The sequence below is a fragment of the Polypterus senegalus genome, chromosome 2 (assembly GCF_016835505.1).
Source record: "Polypterus senegalus isolate Bchr_013 chromosome 2, ASM1683550v1, whole genome shotgun sequence".
Lineage (NCBI taxonomy): Eukaryota > Metazoa > Chordata > Cladistia > Polypteriformes > Polypteridae > Polypterus > Polypterus senegalus.
The window spans coordinates 295,355,964-295,383,525 of NC_053155.1; the positions used below are offsets into that span (position 1 = coordinate 295,355,964).

The 27,562-nt window shown below is 40.4% G+C and overlaps 1 protein-coding gene across 1 annotated transcript; it reads left to right on the forward strand.

Moving 5' to 3' along the window:
* The first annotated feature begins 5,531 nt into the window (after nt 1–5,531).
* LOC120524015 (regulatory factor X-associated protein) lies at nt 5,532–26,111 on the forward strand. The gene is made up of 3 exons (XM_039745814.1): nt 5,532–6,126; nt 14,469–14,579; nt 24,278–26,111. The coding sequence occupies exons 1-3, from the start codon at nt 5,716–5,718 to the stop codon at nt 24,371–24,373; spliced, it is 618 nt and encodes a 205-aa protein (XP_039601748.1). The 5' UTR covers nt 5,532–5,715; the 3' UTR covers nt 24,374–26,111.
* The last annotated feature ends 1,451 nt before the right edge of the window (nt 26,112–27,562 follow it).

Here is a 27,562-nt window from a genome sequence, read left to right on the forward strand (position 1 = left end):
CATATTGAGGTCTGTCTGTAAGATAGTCCATGATCCATGCCACCAGGTATGAATCTACTCCCATCTCTGTCAGTTTGTCCCTAAGGAGCAGATGTTGGATGGTGTTAAAGGCGCTCGAGAAGTCCAGAAATACAATTCTTACAGCACCACTGCCTCTGTCCAGATGGGAGAGGGATTGGTGTAGCATATAGATGGCATCCTCCGCTCCCATCTTCTCCTGGTATGCAAACTGCAAAGGGTCAAAGGCGTGGTGGACCTGTGGCCTCAGGTGGTGAAGTAGCAGCCACTCCATGGCCTTGATCATATGTGATGTCAGAGTGTCAGGCCGGAAGTCATTCAGCTCACTAGGACGTGATACCTTTGGGACTAGGGTGATGCAAGATGTTTTCGAAAGCCTCAGGACTCTCCCCTGTTCCAGGCTCAGGTTGAAGATGTGCTGTAGAGGACTCCCAAGCTCCAACGAACAGGCCTTCAGCAGTCATGGCGATACTCCATCTGGACCCACTGCTTTGCTGGCACAAAGTCTCATCAGCTCTCTGCTTACCTGGGCTGCTGCAATTGCCATAATCAGATCAAAGAGGTAAGATTTAAAGAAGATCCCTGGTGCAAACCTCCTCTAACTGGCATCTTGTCTATTACTCCAACACTGCTTCTAACCCAGGTCCTCACTCCCTCATACATGTCCTAGACACTCCCCACATACTTCTCTGGTTCTCCTTTCTCTCTCATGCACCTCCAGACCTCTTGATGTGGTACTCGATCATAAGCCTTTTCCAAATCAATAAACACCATATGCAGACCTTTCTGTTTTTCCTGATGATTCTCTATCAACTGTCTCAACGCTCTCTGTAACGTTAGCATGTAATTGAAATTGTTTTACTTTTTTTTTGTGGATTATTTCAAAAATTGTTGTTTTTAAAACTAAATATATTGTGAAGTATATGAAGTACATGAAGAGAGAATGTCATGTAAGACTGGAATCACTGTTCACGTCCAGGCTTTCTCTGATCACAAAAAACTTGCATCGATGCACTAATTGCAGCCAATGGTAGAATAATCGACAATAGTCATGATAACCCGAGGGTTTTGTTCTCTGTAGTTCATAAACTACTTCAGCCTGCATCTGGCCCAATTACCTCCTCCACTGAAGTCTATGAAAAATGTCTCCACTTTTTCCATAATAAAATCTATCATCCATTTATACTTATCCCTGTCTTCCCACTCCATCCAGCTCCTTTTTCAAAATTTACTAGTCACATGTGCACTTGTTAATGACCTGCTTTGTAAGATGAGGCCCACTACCTGTGTACGGGACCCCAATCCCACCACACTCTTAAATCCTGCCTTTAAGTCATAATCTTGACTGTTACGACAGTAATAAAAACATTTCTTGACACCAGCTTTGTGCCAACCACTTTAAAATTGCTTCTGTAACCCTCAGGGTTACAAAAGTAAGGTCTTGATGCTGTTCTTGGTCTATTTCAAACTTTCTCACAAATTACTTACCTTCTAATACAAACCTAATTCCAAATAAAATTGGGACGCTGGGTAAAATATAAATTAAAACAGACAGCAATGAATTGCAAATCTCATAAACCCATATTTTATTCACAATTGAACATAGAAAACATCAAATGTTGAAAGTTAGTTTACTATTTCATGAAAAATATTAGCTCATTTTCAATTTAATAGCAGCAGCACATCTCAAAAAAGTTGAGCCATATTTACCAGTGTGTAGCCACTGTGTACCACTGTGTGATTTTATTTTGATTTTTGTAACATTCAACATGTTTATGTTCTATTGTGAATAAAATTTGGATTTATGAGATTTGCAAATCATTGCAATCTGTTTTTATTTACATTTTACACAGCATCCCAAGTTTTTTGGACTTGAGGATGTAAATTGATAGACCCCTTTCAGTCTGGTTTGAGAGCACAGCACGGCTAAGAAACTGCTCTGCTTCAGGTAAATAATGATTTGCTTATAACAGCTGACTCTGGGCAACCCAGTATATTAATTCTATTAGACCTGCAAGTCCAAAGAGGTTACACTGAAGCTTTATAATGCACTGGTAAGGCCTCTTCTGGAGGTCTTTGTGGTCTCCAGGCTACACAAAAGACATAGCAGCGCTAGGAAAAGTCCAGAGAAGAGCGACTAGACTCATTCCAGGACCACAGCAGATGAATTATGAAGGATGATTAAAAGAGTTGAGCCTTTTCAGTTTAAGGAAAAATGATTATGAGGAGACATGATTGAAGTGTTTAAAATTATGAAGGGAATTAGTAGAGTGGATCGGGACTGTTAGTTTTAAATGAGTTCATGCTGAACACGGGGGCACATTTGGAAACTAGGGTAAATAGAGCAGAAAACATTGAGAGGTTTTCTTTTACATAGAGAATTGCAGACACGTGGAATAAGTGTGCAAGTAGTATGGCAGACGATACGACTTTTAAGGATTTTCAAAACTTGACTTAATGTTATTTTAGAAGAACTAAGTGGATAAAAATGACAAGCTTTGTTGGCCTGAATGGCCTTTTCTCATCGAGATTGTTCAAATGTTCTCAGTGCAGCAACTCTGGCACTGCAACCCAGTGCCTTCCGTTCCTATCAGACTGATAAGAAAGAGTTTGTTAGTCCTGGCCACAGAAGATCCAGCTCAGCGCCAGTCACACAAGGGGCTCCTCAGGGCTCTGTCCTTGGCCCTCTGCTCTTCTGTATCTATATGCTTCCCCTTGGCCATATCATTCATAGCTATGGACTGAGTTAGCATGTTTATGCAATTGATATTCAGCTCTATTTAAATGTTAAAAGTGAAACTCCATCAGGGCTTTCTCAGCTCACAACTTGCCTCAGTGAAATTAAAACCTGGATGGAGCAGAACTCTTTAAAATTAAATCACAACAAAACTGAACTCCTGCAAATTGGCACTAAAGTGCAACTGAAAAAAATGAGCTTTTTCTCATTCACTCTTGGCAGTGATCTCATCAGACCTTTTTCTAATGCAAGGAATCTTGGTGTCATTTTTTGATTCCTCCTGTTCTTATTCCACCCACATAAACCACATTAAGGAACTTTCTTACTTCCACCTCTGTAACATATCCCGTGTTCGCTCATTCCTCTCCAACTCTAATGCTGGGAAACTTGTCCATGCTTTTATCACATCATGCACTGATTATTGTATCACCCTAATGGCCAGTGCCCATTCTAACCTTCTATCACAGCTCCAGCTGATTCAAAACTCTGCTGCAAGAGTCCTAACACGGACCATCAACAGCAAGCACATCACACCCATCCTGCTTTGCCTTCACTGGCTCCCTGTGTCTTATAGAACTGAATATAAAACCTGCTATTAACCTACAAAGCTTTAAATGGTCTCGCACCGGACTACATCAGCAACCTTCTCCATTGCTATGCTCCTGTTTCACTCACTAAGGTCCTCTGATTCTGGGAATCTTGTTGTGCCCCACACTAACCTGCACTCTATAGGTGACAGGGCCTTCAGCTATATAGTGCCCTGCCTTTAGAATGACTTCCCTAAATTAATTAGATCAGCTGACTCAACTCATTATTTTAAAAAACAACTTAAAACTCATCTGTTCAAGAAGTCATCTAACTTAACCTGACATTGTGCCACCTCTTTCAGCCTCCCTCTTTGCCCAGATGCTCAGTATAATGTGTGTGTGCTACAGCTCAAATGATGTTTTTTGTTCAGGTTTTTCTTCTTGTATTGAACTTAGTATTTTACTCAGGTTTATTGTCTTTTATTTATCAAATGCTTTGTATACCCTATATGTGTCTGTTTTAGTGTTCTATGCAGAAAATATTTGCATCCAATGTTTACATATATTCTGCTCTTATTTCTGAGTCTGTGGAGAGTGGTAAAGGCGCTATATAAATAAAATATCTTACTGTTATTATCATGATTATTGTTACTGTCTGACCTTTGCCTGGTGGAGAGAGGGCTGGGAGGAGTGGTTTATAATTGTGAGGTGTGGCCACGCCTCCTAGGGCTTGAGTGACAGGGGCTTAAGAGGGGGTAGATAGGCGGGTTGAAGTGGATGGGTACGCAGCATAGTAGCTGAGATAGGAAAGCTGCAGGACATTGATAAGTGGCTGAGGTTTGGGTGGTGTACTGCAGTGGAACAGAACAGAGCAATACACTCGATGAGGCCCCAAAAGCTGGGAGCCCCTACTCCCTTTTGTTATTTACACGAGTTGCTACAACAGAGTTTTATGATACCTGTTACACCATTTAAATACATCGGTAAAAACAGAAAAAGAGGAAGTAATATTAAGTAAGTTAAGGCCAGAACACTGCGCCTTTAATCAAGGATCGCATCAAATAGCTCGTCACCGAGATGGCCAGTGTGCAAAATGTTAGGGTTGCCAGACGTCCCGACATGTCCCATATTTGATCATTTTGTCACCTGTCCCGTATTTAGTTCATTTTCAAATTTCGTAATAAAAATATATTTTACTGCCATCTTACGGCTCTTATTTGTAACTTTTTAAGTAATTATACTTTTTCTCAGATTTTCTTGATGAAAATAACCCAAATGTAACGAGGAAGCTCGTGTTTGCTGCCTGCTCAGTTGCTATGGTTGGCTGAAGACAGCGACACTCTTACCGTTTTGCTCTCCAGCCGCGCAGTCCTGTATCAGAATTGCAACATACATCCATCCATCCATTATCCAACCCGCTATATCCTAACTACGGGGTTCTGCTGGAGCCAATCCCAGCAGGAAACAAACCCCGGGCAGGGTGCCAGCCCACACACCAAGCACAATTTAGAATCTCCAGTGCACCAGGGAGCGAACCCGGCTCTCCTAACTGCGATGCAACAGCGCTATCCACTGTTCCACCGTGCAACATACAGTGGCAACATATAACGGCAACAAAGTGTTTTGTTACTACTTGCCACGGCCCACTTTTTTCTGCCTGTATTAAATAATAATAATATTTCTCTGTTGTCTGTGTTAAATAACTATTTTCAAATGATTTTACTTTTACAGATTTTTTTTAGCTTGTATTAAATAATTCTCACATTATTTTATTTTTGTTTTCCTCATAAGCCATTAAAATCTTTGCTTTATGTTTTTAACATATGTTTCTACTTTTATATAATATATTGGTCTTGGTGTGTAGGGGGCATGTATACATTTATATATATAGTAATATAGAGAGAGATTTTAAGAGTCTCCCGTATTTCTAATTTTCTAATCTGGCAACCCTACAAAACGTGGCTCGGTCGAACAACTGTATTTCATAATACAACCAAATACGATAATTAATTGAACAACTCTGCAAATTTGAAGTGGCTGCAGTAACGTTAAATGATCTTCTGGAGGAAAAACTCAATTATACAAACATTTATAACCAAATGATGAAATGTTTTTACGCTTCCGTATGGTAGTTTTAAAAACACAGAATTGTAAAAAAATATTTTGCCACTAAAATATGAAAGAGGAATTCCCCCTCCATACAGCAGATGGCACTAATATATCTAAACTGCCATTAACTAACAGAAAAAAGGAAGAACATGACATTTGTGTTTACGGATGCAATTGGCTGAACTGTTTGGTAAAAACTTCACTAGACATTCGAGTCAAACCGCTGGATTTCTTCATGGACTTCACAATACACACATTTGCCAATCCGCTATCATTTTGGTAGCACTGAAAAAATAAAATTGGACCAGGCAACGGTTGGTGACTATGAGCGAATCGGACAGCAGTCAGCACTTGAACCTGCAGTCGAGCTGCTCCGATGCCAGTCGCGGCTTTTGTGTTGAGGATGGTGCGGTTAACGAGTCCAGAGCGAGCGTAACCGACACATCGGAGCCCATCGTCTTATACGATGACACGGGGGAAGAGAGCGACGTGCTGGACGCCTCCGACCCCCGAGACAGCACGGCCAGCCCGGAGGATCTGATCGACGACGAGGCATACGGGGAGAGCGAGAGCGAAACCAAGACGTGCACGTACGAGGGTTGTACCGAGACCACCACGCAAGTGGCCAAGCAGAGAAAGCCCTGGATGTGCAAGAAGCACCGCAACAAGATGTACAAGGACAAGTACAAGAAGAAGAAGAGCGACCAGGCCATGACCAGCTCTGCCAAGCTAGACGTAAGCTGTCGCCACTTTCATATTCGTTTAAATGCCGTGTGGGTGCTTCCTGTGTGGTGCCAGTCGTGGATTGATTGGGTGCCTCCCTACGGCGGTGTATACGAGAAGCCGCTGGCCTGACTCGCGATTTTATTTGGCAGTTCTGCCAGTCCGTGCGATGGCATTCCTGAGGATCCGGTGGTCTTCAGAATGCACTCCCGGGGCTAGCTGTGGCTGCAGGCTTTTGTTTCAAGGATTTTATATCAGATCAAGTTGTATTTATCGCTTACAATACAGGTAGTGCAAATTGTAGTGAAATTCGTACTTACAGTATACAGACAAATATAAATATGTAATGAAATAAATTTCCATGTTTAAATGAGAAACAAAAGAGTTTGGGAAGTGAGATATTATGGGTTACTTTTATTACATGTGTGCCCTCCATGATGTTTGGGACAAAGACACGTTTTTCCTTAGTTTACTCCTCTGCTCGCCAGTTTAAAATTACAGATCGAACAATTGAGAGGTGGCCGACTTTCATTTAAGGGGATTTCCATTCATTTCAGTCAAAGGATGCAGAACCTACAACACTTTTTTACATGCCCCCCCATAGTGTTTGGGACACTGCAATGGCAGGTCTGCTAAAGCCATCATGTGTAGGACTTTGTCACAGATTTCTCACATGGCAATGAATGCTTGAAGTCAGCGATTCACAGATATCACCAGGTGCTGAGAATCTTCACTGTTGATGCACTGCCAAGCCGCTAATGCGGCCACCTTCAATTAATGCTTGTTTTGAGGGCTTTCCCCCTTAAGTTTTCTCTTCATAGATAGATAGATTCCTTTATTGTCATTGCACAAGGTAAAACAAAAATAGTTTGCCAGTCTTAATGTTACTGACACTTGGCTGAGATTGGCTCCAGTAGATCCCCGTGACCCTGTGTTAGGATATAGCAAGTTGGATAATGACTGACTGACATTAAAACAACAATTATCAACATAATCCACTGTCTATATATAAAATCCTGCGCCTAAAAGTGCAATGATTTTATGTGATGTTTTTTGTCACACTTTAAATCCGGCTTATTTTAAAACCTCCATCCATCCATCCATCCTCTTCCACTTATCCGAGGTCGGTTTGCTGGGGCAGCAGCTTGAGCAGAGAGGCCCAGACTTCCCTCTTCCCGGCCACTTCTTCCAGCTTTTACGGGAAAATCCCAAGGCGTTCCCAGGCCAGCCAGGAGACATAGTCCATCCAGCGTGTCCTGGGTCTTCCCCGGGGCCTCCTCCCGGTTGGATGTGCCCGGAACACCTCACCAGGGAGACGTCAAGGAGGCATCCTGATCAGATGCCCGAGCCACCTCATCCGACTTTTCTCAATGCGGAGGAGCAGCGGCTCTTCTCTGAGCCCCTCCCGGATGACTGAGCTTCTCACCTTATCTTTAAGGGAAAGCCCTGACACCCTGCGGAGGAAACTAATTTCAGCCGCTTGTATTCGAGATGTCGTTCTTTCGGTCACTACCCATAGCTCATGACCATAGGTGAGGGTAGGAACATAGATCGACTGGTAAAATGAGAGCTTTGCCTTACGGCTCAGCTCCTTTTTCACCACGACAGACAGATGCAGCATCACTGCGGACGCTGCACCGATCCACCTGTCGATCTAAAGCTCCATTCTTCCCTCAAGACCCCAAGATACTTGAACTCCTCCACTTGGGGAAGGATCTCGGTCCCAACCCTGTGTGAAAAGTGAAAAGAATAGCATACAAACCCACGAACAATCTGCGCATATCCCTGCCTATATAACGACATCCCGCACTCATGTGCCACCTCACTCGCTTCCTTACTTTCCTCAGCTGTTTGGCGTGCTCACTGCTCCCTTCTTCTTTACACCACTGCTTCAAACCTGTTATTGTTCGCCTTCCTTCACGTCATCCTGCTGTTAACTCCTGCCTTTTTGTTATAATCATAAAATTTGCTCTCAATACTAAAATAAGCCTACGACAATTACATTGGACAGTCATGTTATGTTATTTTTAAAATGTTTTCTTTCTTTAACACACTACTTCTCTGCTGCAAAGTGCAGGTATTTTGCTTTTATATTTATATAAAAGCCAAATACCACTGACTCACCCATCACAAAATCTCCGGAATCATGAGGACTTGAAATTTGGAATGTAGGTTACCCTTGACCCATAGGTGCTCACTAAGAAACGGTTTTAAAAATTTTGTGGTCCAAACGCAAAATTTCTTATAGTTTTTTAGAGCCATTTGTATGTCTGTTCGCTTTTCATGAGAGAACTACTTAACAGATTTAGATCTGTTTTTTTTACCATAATTTGCTTGAACATTCCGTTGATTTAGCAACTTTCTCATCGCGCAAAGAATCATAGTTCAATTGTAGGAGTGATTTATTAGCGCAAATCCGAGACAGAGGCTGCGAGGAGGGAGGCGGGGCCCTCCTCACTCACACGGCTGCCTCGGGGCGTAACCTTAACTCGACTTAGTTAGCGAACAAGGGAACTACTTAACGGATTTAGATCCTTTTTTTTCTTTTCTTTTCTATAATTTGCTTGAACATTCCAGTTAATTTTGCAACTTCTCTCATTGCGCAAAGAATCATAGTTCGCTTGCAGGAGCATTATATTCACGCTAATCTGAGATAGAGGCTGAGGAGAGAGGGAAGAGTGACGTCAGGAGCAGAGATCAGGCCCGGGCCCTCCTTGCTGTCCTGTTTCAGTAATACGAGGGTGAAGCTGTGGGGGATGGCTAGTACAGTATGTATGTATATATATATTTATATTTATTTATATATATATTTATATATATATATATTTATTATATATATATAGATTTATATATATATATATATATATATATTCATTTATTTATATATTTATGTTTATACATATATTTATATTTATTGATATACAGTCAACCCTCGTTTATCGCAGTTAATCCGTTCCAGACTCTGCGCGATAAATGAATTTCCGCGAAGTAGGATTCTTTATTTATAAATCGAATATTTTCGCAGTTAGAGCATAGAAAACCTGTTTACGACCTTCTAAATACTTCTATATATACTGTATATATATATATATATATATATATATTTTTTTTTATATAATTTTACCAAACTTATTCCTTCCAAAACACAGAACCTGGGAAGTAACAGTTCACTTAATTAACCCAGGACTCCAATTAAGAACAGAAGCTGGTTGAAATAAAAATCTGCAGCCACAGTGGGTCCCCAGGACCGAGTTTGGGAAGCTCTATAGTAAAGCATCAGACTGTGATATAAACCATTTATCGTAATTAGCTGAGTTAAGTCCACAGATGCTTATTTAGTTCCTCAATCCTGCCTAATGAAGTTCAGGAGTGCAGACAGCTAGTGCTTACCTTGCCAGCTTCGAGTGTGAGGCAGGCACCAGTCTTGAATTTTAAGAAGTTTAATGGGCAATGCTACGAATTTAAAAGCCTGCTGAGCCCCGTACTGGTCAGTTTCTGTGCAGCCAATGATTGGTGTTGAGGTTTGATGTCATGAGGGTACTTTTTTGTGTCAGGCTGGTTCACATTTTCCATCCCTGGAGATTTGATTTAGCTTCCTGCAGATCCAATGGATGAAGTAAGGTCAAAAAATGGGGATCTTTTTTATTTTTTATTTATGTATTTATTTATTTTCCATTTCTGGACAGTGGACAAAAACCAACGATGTGGCCAGTTTTTAGTAAAGCTTAAAGCACCATCAGAGAGGCGGTGAGCATTTAGCAAACACTCACACCACTTAATTCATGTAAGAAAGACTTGTACTTGCTAATCACACATAACCTGCTCCTTATCATTTATTTGTAGAGTAGGATCGTCATGATACTAACATGTCAATCTTCACTGTTGAAATTTGATACGATTTTTGATACCTAATACAGTAGATAATTTTATTCAATAAAATGTCTTTAAATTGCAGTTCTGTATGTATTACATCCTTACATTGTAAATTAATGGACACTTTAGTCATTAAATGCAAATAACTTCAAGTAGTGCAATCTTTTGTAAAAGTTAAGTTTTGTAAAAAGGTTAAACTTGGTCAACAGTTTTTTTTTACATGTATCAGATCGCTGTCATTGCTGTCCTGAGCAGCGCTTTTCGTGATGCACCTCTAAGGAAAATGCATCGTGCTGCTCCATTCACACAGACCCCATCTGTGAAGTGACCCCCACAGCCAGCCATAACTACTCGACTTTCACTTTAGTCGCCATTTGACAATTGAGGTTCTGCTGTGATACACCTAGTATATGAGCACACTGAGAGAACTGAAAAGTTATAGTGCCTTACATTATATATTAAATGGGAGAATATATTTTAAATTACACATAATAAAAGAAAATTTTACACCACAGCAGCACACTTTACTAAAAGGGTTTAAAAATCAAGGTGGCGACAGAGCCCTAGCGCTAAAGGGTTGTGGCCCCTGAATGAGCAGCACAGAATAAAACTGGCCTGCAGGTATAAATAATTACAGACGTTAAACAATTAACAGACTACAAACAACATTTTAATCTGTAGAGGAAAATAAATAAATAAGCATCACATCTCTATTTCAAACACATTTAACGGCCTTAACTTAGGGCCCTATGGAATCTCTTATATTTTTTCACAAATTCTCTTTTGATTTTCGGTTTTCACTGTTTTATATTTCCTTAATTCGGATTTTTTTTTTTTACTGTAAGTAGCAACAGCTACAACAAAACAAACTGTAATGAAAAGTCACTTTAAATCCCTTTAAATGAAACAGCACACTAGCACAACTGCACCTTATCTTGCAGTTCCATCCATCAGGTAGGAGCCCAGATCCTCCATGATGCTGTATGCCGAGGCTGCAGTAGGACATTGTCAGAGCTGTTACTAGTTTGATGCATCCTTCTGAGATGAAGGTTAGCTTCACGTTTAGGGTCTAGGATGTTTGTTACAGCCTGAGCTGATGTGTTCTTGGCCAGAAAGAACTTTTTGTAGAGATGAACGTGTTCAGGGACGTACCGTACTGATTCAAACCAGGTAGAAATTCCACCTGGTGTTTCCTGCCTAGGGGGTTCCTGCCTGGCTTCTTGAAGATGGCCTACTTTACCCACATCACTAGTGATTCGGCCTCACTGAAGTATTTCCAGTGCTGCCAGGTCTCTCTCACCAAACTGATGACATGATACAAGCAGGTTGAATGTCCACTGTTAGGCAGAACCCCTTTTAAAACTTCCTGGTCTGCTTACAGACAGTATGATGCGTTGTGGGTAACCACTGCTAAAATGTCATGAAGATTCAGCTGGTTTTAGTGAAGGGACTGAAGTGCTGCCTGTGAAAAGGTGGAAAAGTTGCAGCTCTCCATAAAGATAACATCTGCCAAAAAGTACTGGACTTCAGTACCTGTAATTGTAATTATGTAAATTATTTCTAATGATTCTTAAACTTTAGATTGAAAATGTGCATCATTATTGCATATCTTACAAAGTAAAAGAAAATAAATAAATAAGTAAAATAAATTCTTACAAAGCAAAAGAAAACTAATCTGCAAGATGCTAAATCCGGGAATTAAACAGAACAAAAGGGAGAGAGACCCGCTTTTAGGGGCTTGTTGCATCAGAGGAAAAGCCTGCTATTCTGCCCAGGTTTGTAGGATCCAAGTTTATAAACGGAAGAGTCAAATGTGGACCTCGTCACCGCGATGCAAAACATTTATTAAATCCAGAAACATCGTAGTTAATTTTTAAAAGGGAACCCGTTAACAACCAGTGCCATTCACTGATAACATTTTTCTATGGGAAATACTGTTAATACCAGTTTAATCTAATCTACTCTTTATATATAAAATTCTAGGCCTAAAAGTGCAACGATATTGTGCAGCGATTTTGTAACGTTTTTGTCACGCTTTAATTTGGGCTTATTTTAAAACCTACATATATATGTTTGGTATCATTCTTTTCAGAATTTATCGAACTTTCATGTGATGTTCTTAGATTTTCAGATTCATGTTCCATTTTTAAATTACAAACCAAAAATATCAAGAACTCACAGGACAGACTTTGTGGCAAGAGATTTAAATGCCCAGGGCTGGAAATAAAAGACAAAGAGAAGGACAGCTGCTGTACAGGCTTTTAAATGTTTGAAGCACCGTGTGAGATGCAATCCAGCAGCTGATCGAGCAAAGAGGAGATTAAAAAAAAAAAACTATTTGTTTCCCATTGTATCACCGTTTAAGAGGGGTTTCAGAGGAGCGACCGTGTCTCCTTGGGGTGCGTTCAGCCCCCCTCTTCACAACGTGAGTGGCAGAGATGCGAAGTAGGCCAGGGTGGTTGGTGAGTGAAGCGAGCGGGTTTGAACCCCCTAGTTTTATGTACAATTAGAACTGCCTACATAAAAAATTAACATACAGCCAAATGTTTACTCACCTATCACTATGATGAGAACACTGTGGTCTCGGCTATCTGTGGTTTCATCAACTACAACATAAATTTTACTGCCACAAATCTTTTAAAGAATGGCGTCCATATGTTGTTCAAAGACACGGGGCAAATGAGTCTGACAAAGACTGCTCTCATTTTCTGGCTCTGCGCCTCCTTGTTTACAATGCTTAATAAAGAAAGGACGCATCATTGTCATTTTTTTTGAGCGGTATGTCTGACTCGCATGGCCACAAAGTCCTCCACAAACTGGCGTCTTGCATCTGACAATTTTGTTGTTTCCTCTATTGTTACCTGAAAGGGAACACTTTTTGATCTTAATTTCTCTGTGTTCTTGAGATGGGTTTTAGATTTGACAAACTGCAAATTATCCTCCAAAAATGTGAAGCAGCAACAATATCTCATCGGTATTGAAATCACAAGAGTGAACTGGTATGCTAGAGTGCCTAAGGTGACGGGTTCACCACAGACAGCAACCCAAATGTAGTCCTTCAAACTCACCAGATTTTTGCACGAGTTGGGCAGTTTTATTTGAGTACTTTAAACTGGGGCTCACTGTGAAACGCGCCGTAAAAAGTAAGGTGTGTTTATTACATAAGCAATGTCAGTGAATTTCATAGCCTCCTTAGAGTTATGTTTACACCAGGAAAAACGAGCCAAAAACTTAAACTTATTTTAAACAGGAAAAATGTTACTTGTGACAGGACATTGTAAGTACCAAAAAGTCAGCATAAATATACTGTCTTTTTAATTTTCTTTCTTTTTTGTCAATCTAGTGTGAGTTCAAACTATACTGTGTGTGTATATATTTGTCTGTCTGTCTGTCTGTCCATCCGTCTGTCCATAATATGGTGCTCTATCTATCTATCTATCTATCTATCTATCTATCTATCTATCTATCTCTATCTATCTATCTATCTATCTATCGTTACATTTTATGCCCACTGCTGTACTGGTGCAGATTTAGTCCATCCTTCCTGTGGCATGTATTGAAATGGTCACCAAGACACAGCCCATTGTCACAATCGAGACAGTAGAAGTGTATTTCTTTGTGCTCAGTTATTCTAACATTTTTCTTTCTTTTGCTTGTGTATGACAGGGTAGAATGTCAGGGCTTGATCTGCACAATGGATGTGCCTATTGTGTTGTTGTAGGCTACCACAGTGCAAGGCTTAGTGACTTCCACATTTCCCATGATACAAATGACTCATCATTATCAACTGCCAGGCAGTGTCCAATGGCCATTAAGAAGGCTAACTGAATGTTAAGGCATATTGCACCCTGATGTGTAGAGCACAAGTCCAGTGATGTTATGCTGAACCGTTATAATTCATTGGTGAGGCCATATCTGGAGTACTGTGTGTGGTTTTGGTCTCCAGGCTGTAAAAAGGACATAGCGGCACTAGAAATGGTCCAGAGAAGAGAGACTAGGCTGAGTCCAGGACCACAGGGGATGAATTATGAGGAAGAAATAAAAGGGCTAAGCCTTTACAGTTTAAGCAAAAAAACATTAATAGGTGACATCACTGAAGTGTTTAAAATTATTAAGGGAGTTAGTACAGTGGGTTGAGACTGGGACTTTCAAAAATTAATTCATCAAGAACACGGGGAGACACAGCTGGAAACTTGTTAAGGGTAAATTTTCTTTACACAGAGAATCATAGACTCATGGAATAAATTACCAAGTAGTGTGGAAGACAGTAGGACTTTAGGGACTTTCAAAACTTGACTTGATGAATTAAGTCGATAGATTAGGTAAAGAGGACTGGCAAGCTTTGTTGGGGTGAATGGCCTGTTCTCGTCTAGATTGTTCTAATGTTTTAAATGCTTTTTCCGGATGGGCATGCTCCAGATACTGCATTCAGTATTTTTAGTATTCCTTCATATTATTTACAAGAGTTTGTTTTTAAACAGGAAAGTACTGAAGAGCGTCCTGTCTCAGTGAATAAGCAGCGTCTCGGAACCATTGCAGAGCGCCCAAATAGGCCTTCACTCCTGGAACAAGTTTTAAACCAAAAGAGACTGGTGAGTACAAAAGACCCTAAAGGGTGTGCCTCAAGTAGCCATTCCTTCACTAAGCTTTTTAACACATTAGATGGCTCATCATATTGTTTTTATTAATTACTAGCTGAAATACCCAGTGTTTTTTTTTGTTTGTTTTTTTTTTTGTTTGTGAACAATACAATAAAAAAACACAACTTTAAAAATAAAAATTAATTAACACACAATGAAGACTCACTAATGTGCTTGTCTTGTATGTATGTTATCATCCACTTGACGCTCTTAACCAGCCAACTCTATTTAATTTCAAAAGCAACAGGCGGGTGAGGTGCTGCTCAAACATAAAGAATGCTGGCAGTCCCCTCCAGTTCGCACTCTGGTGGTCTTTCCGAGTGTCTACTGGATAATAACATGCGTACAAGACTGCAAGATCACCCCCCACCCTACCCAGAAGGGTGTGGGTTAGGGTTGACTTTACCCCACAGTAATTTATGTTGACGAGTGAGAAACATGTGTACCAAGTTCCATGAAAATCGCTGTAGCCGTTCGGACGTGATGCTGGAACATACATACATACATACACACATTGACTTATTTTTTATATATATATATATATATATATATATATACATACAGTGGTACCTCGGTATACGTCTGCTTTGGAATAAGTCCAACTTGGTATACATCCTGTTTAGAGGCGAAATATTTTGCTTGATATACGACCTTTGTTTGGAATCGACTCGTGTGCTAGAACAACATGTGTGGTATACCGGGTGCGCGCTTCAAAAAGGGCCAGGTTTTAACCTGTACAGTAATCCCTCGCTATATCGCGCTTCGACTTTCACAGCTTCACCCTATCGTGGATTTTATATGAAAGCATAACTAAATATATAACGCAGATTTTTCGCTGCTTCGCGGGTTCTGCGGACAATGTGTCTTTTTACTTCCTGTACATGCTTCCTCAGTTGGTTTGCCCAGTTGATTTCATACAACGGACGCTATTGGTGGATGACTGAGAAGCTAACCAATCAGAGCACGCAGTTAAGTTCCTGCATGCTGAATGCAGTGTTAACCAGGAAGTCTCGTCTCGCTCATTCAGCATCAACGTGTTTCGCTGTGTAAAGAGTTAACTTTTGTGCTCTTTTGTGTTTATCTTTGTGCGTAGTCAAGCCCTTCATTATGGCTCCAAAACGATCTGCTACTGCTTCAGGGGCCGTGCCCAAGTGAAAACGGAAGATGTTAACGATTGCCGAAAAGGTAAACGTTTTGGATTTGTTGAAGGCTACGATTCCTTTTATTTAAAAAGTAGGAAAGGAATATAAGATCTACGGCCACAGTGTCCTTTTAACCAGGGTGCAAAACGAGTTGTAAGTGGATGTAATAAGGCAGTAGTCTGGATGGAATCTACTTTAGGGATTAGGATTGAAGACTGCCAGAAGAAGAACAACGGCAGTGCTTCACAATCGCCTGAAGAGGCTCCTTTGGAAGAGCTGTAACGCTCTCCTTTGTTGTGTAGTAAAATTAAACTCATTGTTATCGGACAAGTTATTTTCATTTATTTCATCTAATTGCTTTTGTATTTATGTATTAAGCAGTGTTTAAATTATTTTATACAACCCCATCAATGTATAATATGCCAATAACAATAGGATTTTTTTTTCATGGGAACTTAATTAATCATTTTCCCATTATTTCTTATGGGAAAAATTTGTTTGGTATAAGTCCAAGGATCTGGAACGGATTAAGGACGTATACCAAGGTACCACTGTATATATAAGAAGAGTTTGAATTGCCAGTATTTATTACCCCTCCATTCACCTGAAAGCATACATCTTGTCCCATCTGATTTGTAAATTGACCAAGGGTCTGTTTCTAACATTCATTTATTCTCACTTTATCGATCAGTACTTGATGGTCACATAACATTTAACCTTTGCCTCCTGCAATATTTGTGCAAATGGCCAGGAACAGGAGCACTGCAGGCTATGGAGATAACATACAAGTCCATGACAGGGCTCAGCAACGTCCCAGGACACACAGAGAAGTCTGTACTGATGGAGCGTCATATATTACAGTGGGTACGGAAAGTATTCAGACCCCCTTCAATTTTTCACTCTTTGCTATATTGCAGCCATTTGCTAAAATCATTTAAATTAATTCTTTTCCTCATTATATACACACAGCATCCCATATTGACAGACAAAAAAAAGAATTTTTGAAATTGTTGCAGATTTATTAAAAAGGAAAAACTGGATGGTAAATGTTGGTGGACAGCCATTTTTAGGTCTTTCCAGAGATGCTCAATTGGGTTTAAGTCAGGGCTCTGGCTGGGCCATTCAAGAACAGTCACAGAGTTGTTGTGAAGCCACTCCTTCATTATTTTAGCTGTGTGCTTAGGGTCATTGTCTTGTTTGAAGGTAAACCTTCGGCCCAGTCTGAGGTCCTTAGCACTCTGGAGAAGGTTTTTGTCCAGGATATCCAGGTACTTGGCCGCATTCATCTTTCCCTTGATTGCAACCAGTCGTCCTGTCCCTGCAGCTGAAAAAAAACCCCACAGCATGATGCTGCCACCGCCATGCTTCACTGTGGGGACTATATTGGACAAGTGATGAGCAGTGCCTGGTTGTCTCCACACACTGAGGAGAGGCAAGACACATGACAGCCCGCATGGAGTTTGCTAAAAGACACCTGAAGGACTCTGAGATGGTGAGAAATGAAATTCTCTGGTCTGATGAGACCAAGATAGAACTTTTTGGCCTTAATTCTAAGCGGTTTGGCTGTATTAGCTCAAAAGGGTGCTTCTACTAAATACTGAGCAAAGGGTCTGAATACTTAGGACCAGGTGATATTTCAGTTTTTCTTTTTTAATAAATCTGCAACAATTTCAAAAATTCTTTTTTTTGTCTGTCAATATGGGGTGCTGTGTGTACATTAATGAGGAAAAAAAATAATTTCAATGATTTTAGCAAATGGCTGCAATATAACAAAGAGTGAAAAATTGAAGGGGGTCTGAATACTTTCCGTACCCACTGTATGTCAGGATGGAAGGGAAATCGTTACCTAGGAGTGGTGGTGTACTTTTGGGAAAAGAACTAATTACTCTCTGGGCCTGGGAGTCCACTTAGTAAACCGGTGGCAGCATATGGCCCTGGACTTCTAAAGGGGAGTAGGCACTCAAGAGTGCAGGGAAACTTGGGATGAGCAGAAGGAACTCAGGACTTTCTGTAAGGTTATTCTAACCTCTGAGGTGGGCTTAAATACCAGACCTGAATTAACTGCAGGAGGAGATTTAAAAGTGCCTAAGAAGTAACTAGGTGTGTGTGGAGTCCGGAGAGAAGGACAGACAAATGCTCAACTGGTAGAAACATTGACAAGAAAATTACAGTGGAACCTTGGATTGTGAGCATAATTTGTTCCGAAAACGTGCTTGTAATCCAAAGCACTTGTATATCAAAGCAAATTTCCCCATAAGAAATAAAGGAAACTCAGATGATTCATTCCACAACCCAAAACTATTCATATAAAAATGATTAATACAAAATAAAAAGTAAAAATACATAAAACCAATTAACCTGCACTTTATCTTTGAAAAGAATCATGGCTGGTGTGAGGAAGATGAGAGAGAGAAAAGTTATTATGTAGGATGACATCATCCTATCTGTTGGCTCACTGGAATCTTATTCATTTTTTGCAACTTTAACAAGGAACCTCTCCAATGACAGTTGCTTTTGCCTGAAGAGTCACTACACTTGGACATAGAATAAAAAAAACGCTTTACGCACTATAAGGTTTCTAAACTCTTTTGGGATTCCACCCAACGGGATGACACGCGCAAGAGTGTCCCAAAGCAACCGCAGGCTCCCAAGCGCAGTAGCAGTTCACCACAAAAGCAAATCCGAAAAGATTGCGGACATGCTGTAAGTGCCTGCCGTTGATGGGTGATACAAGGAACATTAGAAATATAAGGGCACAGGATTACTTGGCCATCAACCTGGCCCCGACCCTGCCTGACTGCTGTTTCTGTGTATAGCAGAGTGGCAGATCCTGCTACAATAAATAACTGTGCTGTTTCTGTTTCAAGCTGAATAAAGCTGGTTTTGCTAAAGTACTGAGACTCAGCTTCATGCTTTGGGGTGCAAGACAGTGACTCGCACGTTATAGCACACACGTGGTCACAATGCTATAGTAATGGGAAACAATTGCCCACAATCCCGCAGCTAAAGAGAGAGAAGAACCATCAGCTCAGTTGTGATCATGTGACGCTCAGCAGACAAAGTGCATACATACTACTCGTATTGCAAGACCTTGCTTGTTTATCAAGTTAAAATTTATTAAACATTTTAGCTCGCCTTGCAAAACACTCACAGTCCAAATTACTCGCAATCCAAGGTTTTACTGTACAAGGAATACCAAAACATTATAAGTGTTGTTATATACGAGGTGTGGCAGAAAAGTAATGAGACTGGCAACACTGCAAGCGATCTGGCAACGCTGCGCTGTTGTCCTTGATAGAGCACGTGTATCAGTACCCTCCCATAGCTCAGTGCGAGTTTCAACTCCTTCCATTAACTACGTGATTTTTGTGACTGCTATTAGCGAAGTTGTGTTTTTGGTTGTGCGTCACGCAAAATGGAACAGCAGAATTTGGAGCAATGTTGTGCCATTAAACGGCAAGTGTGACATTTGAAAAGTTAAAACAGGCCTATGGGGAACATTCTTTATCCCGAGCTCAAGTTTTTCGCTGGCACAAATCTTTTTTGGAAGGCAGAAAACATGTTGAAGATGAACACCGTTTAGGAGGACTTCAACTTCGAAAACCAATGAAGACATCGAACGTGTGAACACTCTTGTGAGATCAGACCGTCGTTTAACATTAAGAATGTTGAGTGAACAATTAAATTTGAACAGATTTCCCATTCATCAAATTTTGACTGAACATTTGCACATGCGAAAGGTCTGTGCCAAAATGGTGCCGAAAAACTGTCCTCTCCATAACAGAATTTTTGACCTCAAAAGGCATTCCTGTGGTTCCCCAGCCCCCTTATTCACCTGACCTCAGTCCGTGTGACTTTTTCCTTTTTCCTGAACTGAAAAATGTCCTCAAAGGACGTCATTTCGGGACTTTAGAAAACATCCAAAAGAGTGTAACGAACATGCTGAAGACCATACCGGTTGAAGACTTCCAGCGCTGCTACCAACAGTGGGAACAACGTCTCCATCGGTGTGTAGCTGCCCAAAGAAACTACTTTGAAGGGGATAACATTGATGTTTGAAAAAAACAAAAACTTTGGTAAATAAAAAATCAGTCTCATTACTTTTCTGCCACACCTCGTAATGTTACTGTTCAAAATAATAATGAGTATTATTTTGTTATCTGTGTCTTGTGAAGGGCTGTTTATTTGTACATACAATTCAGAAAGAATTCAGAACCATTCATTTTCTGCACAGCCCATGAATCCACTCTTAATAACTCATAATGACAAAATGAATAACATGTTTTCAGAAAGGTTTACAAATGTATTAAAATTCAAAAAGGTAAAATCTTTTATTCTTATATGTATTCAGACCCTTTGCTGTGGCATTCCCACATTGTGATGGGGTGCATCCTGTTGGCTTTACTTCTCCTTGAGATGTTTCTAGAACTTGATTGAATTCTACCCTTGGCAAACTGAACTGTTTTGACATCGTTTAGAAAAGCTTATATGTATGAGGTCTCACAATTTACTCTGTCTGTAAGGACAAAATCCAAGCCATGAAGTTCAAAGGACTCTCTGTAGACCTTTGTGATCAAATTGTGGTGAGGCACAGATTAGGACAAGGGGATAAACCATTTCTAAAGCTTTGAGTGTCCCCAAGTGCACAGTGGCTTTAGTAATAGAAGAAGGTTTTGGAATCACCAAGATTTTGCTCAGAGTTGGCAGTCGGACCAAACTAATTAACGGGGCAGAAAGGACCTTAGTCAGTGGAATGAGAAAGAATACAATAGTCACTCATAAGAGAGCTCCAGAAAGCAGCACTCCATCAGTCTGGCATTTTGGGTAGCGTGGCTAGACGGAAGCCACTCTTAAGTAAAAAGTATTTAAAGATTCGCTGCTGTGTTGAAGCAAAAACTGAACTCTTCAGAAAGAACCTTAAACACTATGTCTGGTGAAGAACAGCGCTGCTCATCACCTGTGTACCACCAACCCTACTGTGACACATGATGGTGGCGGCATTTTGCTGTGGGGGTGTTTCTCAGTGTCAGAATTGAGAGACGGATGAGTGCAGCCAAATACACATCACCACGGACCAGGGCAATAGTTCACCCTTTTAGCAGGACATGCACCCAAGTGGCTCCTGGAGTGGCCCAGAGTTAAACCCCATAGAACATGTATGGAGAGACCTGAAGATGGCATTTAAGGACACTTGTCATCCACTCTAATGGGGTCTGAGAGGATCTGCTGGAAAGAACGGGATAAACTGCCAAAATCCAGGTGGGCAAAGCTTGTAGAGACTTAGCCAAGAAGACTCAAAGCTGGAATTGCTGTCAAGTGGGCTCTTAAATGTGCTGAATTAAGGGTTTGAATACTTATATGCAGATATTTCAGTTTTAGATTTTTAATAAATGTGCAAACTAGTGCCTGGCGGTATACCGGTTCATACCAAAAACGTTTTTTATTTTTGTTATGATAAGGATTTTGCTTATACCACAATACCAGTTTAAATAGCTTAAACAACATTTGGAACATGGCGTAGCGAGAAAATGTTTAAGGGGGGACCTTTTTCATTGCTGCACCACTAAACACAAATGCAACAGAGTGCATGTGTTAGTGGAGGTGTTGAACGGTGAAAATGTACAGAGAACATTCCGAAACTGAAGCTGTAGCTGACGATAAAGTTGAACATGATGACACAGAAGAACTTTTGTCAAAAAAAGGAGCCGTGTCTGTTGTCTGGAAATACTTACTGGATAATACTGCAATGTAATGTACCTGGGTACTGTGTAATAGTGCGACGACATGTTGACATTTCTACTTTAATCTCAACGGTTATGACGAGAATAAAGTCGACATTTTTACTTTATTCTCCCCATTTATGTTGAGATTAAAGTCGACATGTTGACTTTATTCTCGTAATTTGTCATTAAAGTAGAACATCGTAAACTAAACTTCATCTTAAAATGAATATTTAATATACTAGATTTTCTCAAACCCCGTCATAAGTTATATAGCTCATTAAGTGCTTTGTGTTAAGCATTCCCCAAGCCATGGTAATTGTTACGTGCTTCTTAAACTGGCATCCTCTTGCTCTAAGAGGAGGCACAGGCAGCGATCACTATACAGAATACATTAATTTTATGATATTCCTGCTGTCTGAACATTTAGAATGCTAAGATAAATATGTAATATCATTTTCATGATGAAATTCATTAAAGCATGTATTAATAATGTGGGGGCACGGTGGTGTGGAGGTTGCACTGCTGCCTCGCAGCAAAGGGGTGCCGGGTGTTCCCTGCCTTGAATTTGCATGGTTTTCTGGTTTACTCAATATGCTTCAGTTTCCTTTCAAAGTCATGTAGGATATGGGGTTCTGTGATGCTAAATTGACCCTGCTAGTGTGTATGTGTGTGCTCGTATTTACCCTGCAATGAGCTGGTGCCCTGTTCAGGATTTGTTCCTGCCGCACGCACGATGCATACTGGGATGGGCGCAACCCTGAATGGATGGCATAATTAAAAACATCTTAGTTATACATGTTTAAAGTTCTGAACACTCCATGGTCCACTAGTTTTAATTTTACAAAGACGTGTATTATATGGTGATTGGTTACGTGAAGAAAGAAAAAGGAAGGCTAGGAGCTGAGGGTTTGGTACATCAGACAGAGACACAGCACACATGCAATAAAGAAAGCCTGCCCAGAAGAACATCCGTTGAATTCTGTGTACGTCTCTCCAACCACCAGATCACGAACCCAACATTTACACAATATTTCAGTTAAATCAGTGTGATACCCATTCATACATCCAGTTTTTTGGAGCCTCATCACACCTGCCATAAAGGTCTCTACACTGAACTTACACCTGGGAGACCCCTTACGGTGAGGGAGCAGCACTACCGCCTCACTACCATGCATGTTTAATACCTGCTTTAATGCATTTCATCATGAAAATGATATTGAGTATTTATCTTAGCATTCTACATTTTCAGAGAGCAGGAATATCATGAAATGAATGGATTCTGTCCTGCGATCGCTGCCTGCGCCTCCTCTTAGAGCAGAGGAAGTCAGTTTAAGCGTAGTGATTAACAACTGGGTCGGGGAACACTTAACACAAAGCATTTCATATGCTGCATTAAGTTATGACAGGGTTTGAGAAAATCTAGTAAATTAAACATTGATTTTAGGATGAAGTTTTAATTTCCGACATTCTTTAATGACAATAAACTATGAGAATAAAGTAGAAATGTCGGGAATAAAGTTAACATGTCGACTTTATTATCGACATGTTTTTTTTTTCTTCACCGTGGCCTTAAAATGATTCTGTAGGGCTATATCACAAGTAGTATTATAAACGCAAGTTGCAGTTTTATTATTTATGTATATAGCTTAGCTTGAAGCAAGGTCCATATTAATGCAATTTGCCTTAATGATAGTTCAGCTGGTAAAGATGTCATCACCAAGTTGCACTTGTTTTATTTTATTTTTATTTTGTGAATACTGTGTAATGCACCTGGGCTTGAAGTCTTAAAGTAATAGTATTATTACTGGAAGTTGCACTATTATTTATTGTTATTATTTATTAGTTTAAATATTATGCAGTTTAATGATGGTTAAGTTGTTTAAAAAGTCACTTTAACGTGTCAGTGGACAAAGATTGTTAACATTAACAGAAAGCGTACTTGGTTTACAAAAAATATTTACTATTTATTCCTTGTCTAAGACATGTTCAATGCAATACAACTTTTGACAAGCACCTCTGGATATTTTACTAAGTCTAAATGCCTCTTTGAATGGTTGAAAATATGTTGTCAAAATTTTTGTTTAAGTTGTTTGCAAAATTTGTTCAATAAAAAGGTTCTATATTTTGACTGCAACTGTCATGCAATGTGATTCCTTCTCTTCATTAGTGCCACCCCCTTGAAAACTATCACTTTATGGGGCCATATAAACCTGTATTAATACTTGTGTGTGCACATTAAAATGTTTTTTTGCACAATGTACAATTCTCATGACAGTGGAATAGGTTATTCTTAGCCAGTCTACTGCACTAATTGCAGTGGAAAATGTGGTTAACATCCACTTATGCATGGGAAAAAAATACCGTTGAATACTGAAACCGGGATAAATTAGAAAAATACCGTGATATAGAATTTTGGTCATACCACCCAGCACTAGTGCAAACCTTTTCAAAAAACATGTTTTATCTCATCTTGAAGTGTAAATTGATGAGAAACAATGGAAAATCTAAAGTGAAACCTACAGTGTAACAGAATGTGCAGAAACTGAAGGAGCCTGAAATGTCCCAGTACTTATTCCTTTGCTGGAAACGAGCGTATTGCTTCTCTGTGTTTTTTTGACAATGACTTAAAGGAAGTTGCTCTAAGTTGTATAATATTGGGGTTTTCTTTTTGGGGGTCCCTTTTGTACGTTATCAACATCACATTGCACCTGCTATAAGCAGAAATACACCACTTAATAACCATTACAGAAATTAAAGGCTGGTTTTATTCTTCTTTATTTTTCAGTCTCTGCTCAGAAGCCCAGAAGTTATCAGCTTCTTGCAGCAACAGCAGCAGTTGTTAAGCATTCAGAATCGAGCCCAGCGAGCACAGGACTTCTAAGAGGACTTCTGAAAGTTGGAATGCTTTTTTATGTTTCTCATTAATGTTCTGCGAGTAACCTCAATTTTATGGTGATTTATGTACTTTGTATCTGTGTTGAGTTTCAGATTTCAATTCAGACTTCATTTGCTTTTTACCTTCTCACATGATATCCCATTTCTGTCCCCATTTTCTACCATCAGGCCCTACCTACCTGGATTGCTTTGCTCAGACACGAGCACCAATGTGAACACTGTGGCTTCTGGGTGCTTTTGATCGCAGTAAACGATGAGGCAGCACAAAATGGGACTTCCCAACCATGATTTACTTCTGCAGTACAACAGTTGGTATTATGTTTAAAATTGTGTGCAGAAGTACAGGGAAAAAAATCACAATATTCAAGAACGTCTTGTAGGCCTTTTTGTTTTGTGATTTAGGACTGAATGTAGGGGAGACGAGGGCTGCCAGTTTAGTTAAGGTGGTCGGGATATGCAGTGAGGATACTTAGGGCATCGCCGACATGGCTGTCTTGTGCACAACCCTTTAAGGTTAAGACTGAAGACATGCCAGAGGAATTATCCTCCATAAGGAGGTGCTGCTGAAGATGGAGTGGGCTCGGCACCTCAGCATGTTGCCACTACATTCTTCACTAGGACCAATGGATGTGTAGGAAAGGAGAAAGAATACAAAAGAAGTTTCTGTTGAGAACACTGACTATAAAATTCTCCATTTCAGACCATTTCTGATTTAGGAGACTGATCTTTTTTTTAATAAAACTTGTAATTTACTAGATTTCCATCTTAGCGCTCAGTCAGCATTGCCATATCACTCACAGTTCGAAGTTGTCAGCTTCTAATGCCACACAGCAGTAGAGTCTTGGGTTCAAAAGCCAGTCTAGGCCTCATCAGTGTACAGTCTGCACATTCCCCCAGTTTACTTATGTCCATCTATCTATCCATTTTTCTAACCCGCTTCTCCAGGAGAGGATCACATGGGAGCTGGTGCCAGTCCTAGCAAAAATACGGTGCAAGGCAGGAACAATCCCCAGACTGGTTGCCAGTCCATCATACAATGAACACAAAGACACCCATTTAGCAATGCTAGTTCACCTCACTTTTATGTCTTTGGACATACGGAGAACGTGAAAATTCCACACGGGGAGAACCAGGAATGTGAATGGTGGTCTGTTTATTGTAAGGCAGCAGCGCTACCACTGCGCCACCATGCTGCCAGGTGTAATTATGTGTTTTCTTTAACTTCTGCAGTTTATGCCACATGCCAAAACCATGTAGAATAACTCTTGTTAGTCATCCATTGTGAGTGAGCGTGCACTGCGACAGACTGGCACAACATTTACGGTTTCTCCATACTTACACCTGGCGCTATCTGTGTAGACCCTGTGTTGGAGTAAGCCGGCTTAGTCAATGATTAAAAGACATTCAGAAGAAGGTGCTAATGATGGTCTCGGGAGTCTTCACCCTGGGGCCACAGCGGCCAGCCTTCTTGTAAATCAGAAGTCAGAGTCCCGTCTCTTTCACAGCCTTCCGTCAGTGAAGCTTAGCCCCAGCTGCCCCCCCACAACCCCCCCGAACTCAGGAGGTAATCTACTTTGTGATTTGTGGCAGTTTTTAAATCTCACTTTTTGATCTCGATGTGCATCCATGGGTTAGGGCATGGAGAGCCGCAATGGCTTCAGGTTTTTGTTCTGACCTGGTTGCTTAATTAGAAAGCAATTCTTGCCAATAAAGCACTAACAAGCTATGAAATTAAATTAACTCTGCTATGTCAGGTCATTCTCATATCCTAGATTTTCTTTCCTTTTCTATCATGCAAATGATTTGAAGGCTAAAATGGACGAGTAATTCTCAGTCCTTCACTTTTTTCTCTTCATTTTTCTTCCAAGTATTTAATTAAACCCAATAGTGCAGATAAATACACACAGTTGTAAATGTAAATAAGCTAAATGGAGAAATGCTGCTCTCTCTTGTCATTTGCATGTTATTGATAATAAGGAGCAATTAAAATAGCTGTTTAAGACAAAATTAAGCAAGAAGGGCTCAAAATCACTAAAGTGAAGCAGAAGTGTTACTTTAGCAATACGTGCTTTTTATTAAGCAACTGGGTTGGAGCAAAAACCTGCAGCCACTGCGGCTCTCCAGGACCGTGATTGAGGACCCCTGGGTTAGGGTAGCCCCTCTTCCTGGTGTCTGTGCATCTCTGAGCTCTCGGTTGTTTTAAACTGAGAGGTTTCCAAGGCAGCTCCTGTGCTTTATGTCACCAATTTCACGCAGTGTGCTACAGGCCCGTAGGTCTTCTGGCTTCTTGTAAATAATCCTTGCCAGTCATCTACTGGGTCTCATACCCACATGTTTCCACTTGTTTGCACCTCTGTGGCATCACACTTTACAGGACCGCAGGTCCTCTCTAAACATTTACAGGTTGAGTTACTGCCCCCTACACCAATGTGTACATATGTGACCTTCCCCATCCCTGTGTCACTTTGACCCAGCAGTCTCTTTGCCAGATGGGGAAATTACTACAGGATATGAGAGGAAGCTCTTATTAGTCTTTAATTAAGGATGTATAAACTGAAGTATGGAATATTGAAAGACATGATGTGTCTCACTTATGCAACCTCAGGTCATTACAAAGTGAAGTTATTTTAGTCTTTCACAATGCACAGAGATCAATAACCACTTTATTGATGCTTTATAAGTGTTCTTAAGATGAAAAGAAGTTGTTGTTAAGTTACATAACAGTATGTGATTCGTTGGTAACACTTTAGTTAACACAAAAATGCATCTCATCCTTCTATATAAAAGCGGTCAGGATTGTCCTTCCGTCCCGTGAGTGCTACGCAGGCGCGGAGTTTCACACACGCCCCGTCCATTTTGCAATGCACGATGGGATTTGTAATTTCGTTTTTCCAGGTAAAAGATGATTTTCTACTCCAGAATGTGCGATATCTTCTTCTTCTTTCTTACTATATAAAAGTGGTCCTTCCATCCCGTGAGTGGAAAGCGTAGCGGTATTCCGCTTATCACAGACTTACTACTTGCAGCTTGCGATACGAAGCGACATGATGTGAGCAGAGTTCTGGTGCTCCCATCGTTCCCTTGCTTTTGTGCGCGATGTGCTGGAAAAATAGACAAAATGATATCTCTGGAAATAATTAATGTTGATGGAGTACAAATGCCTCACCGCGTAGTA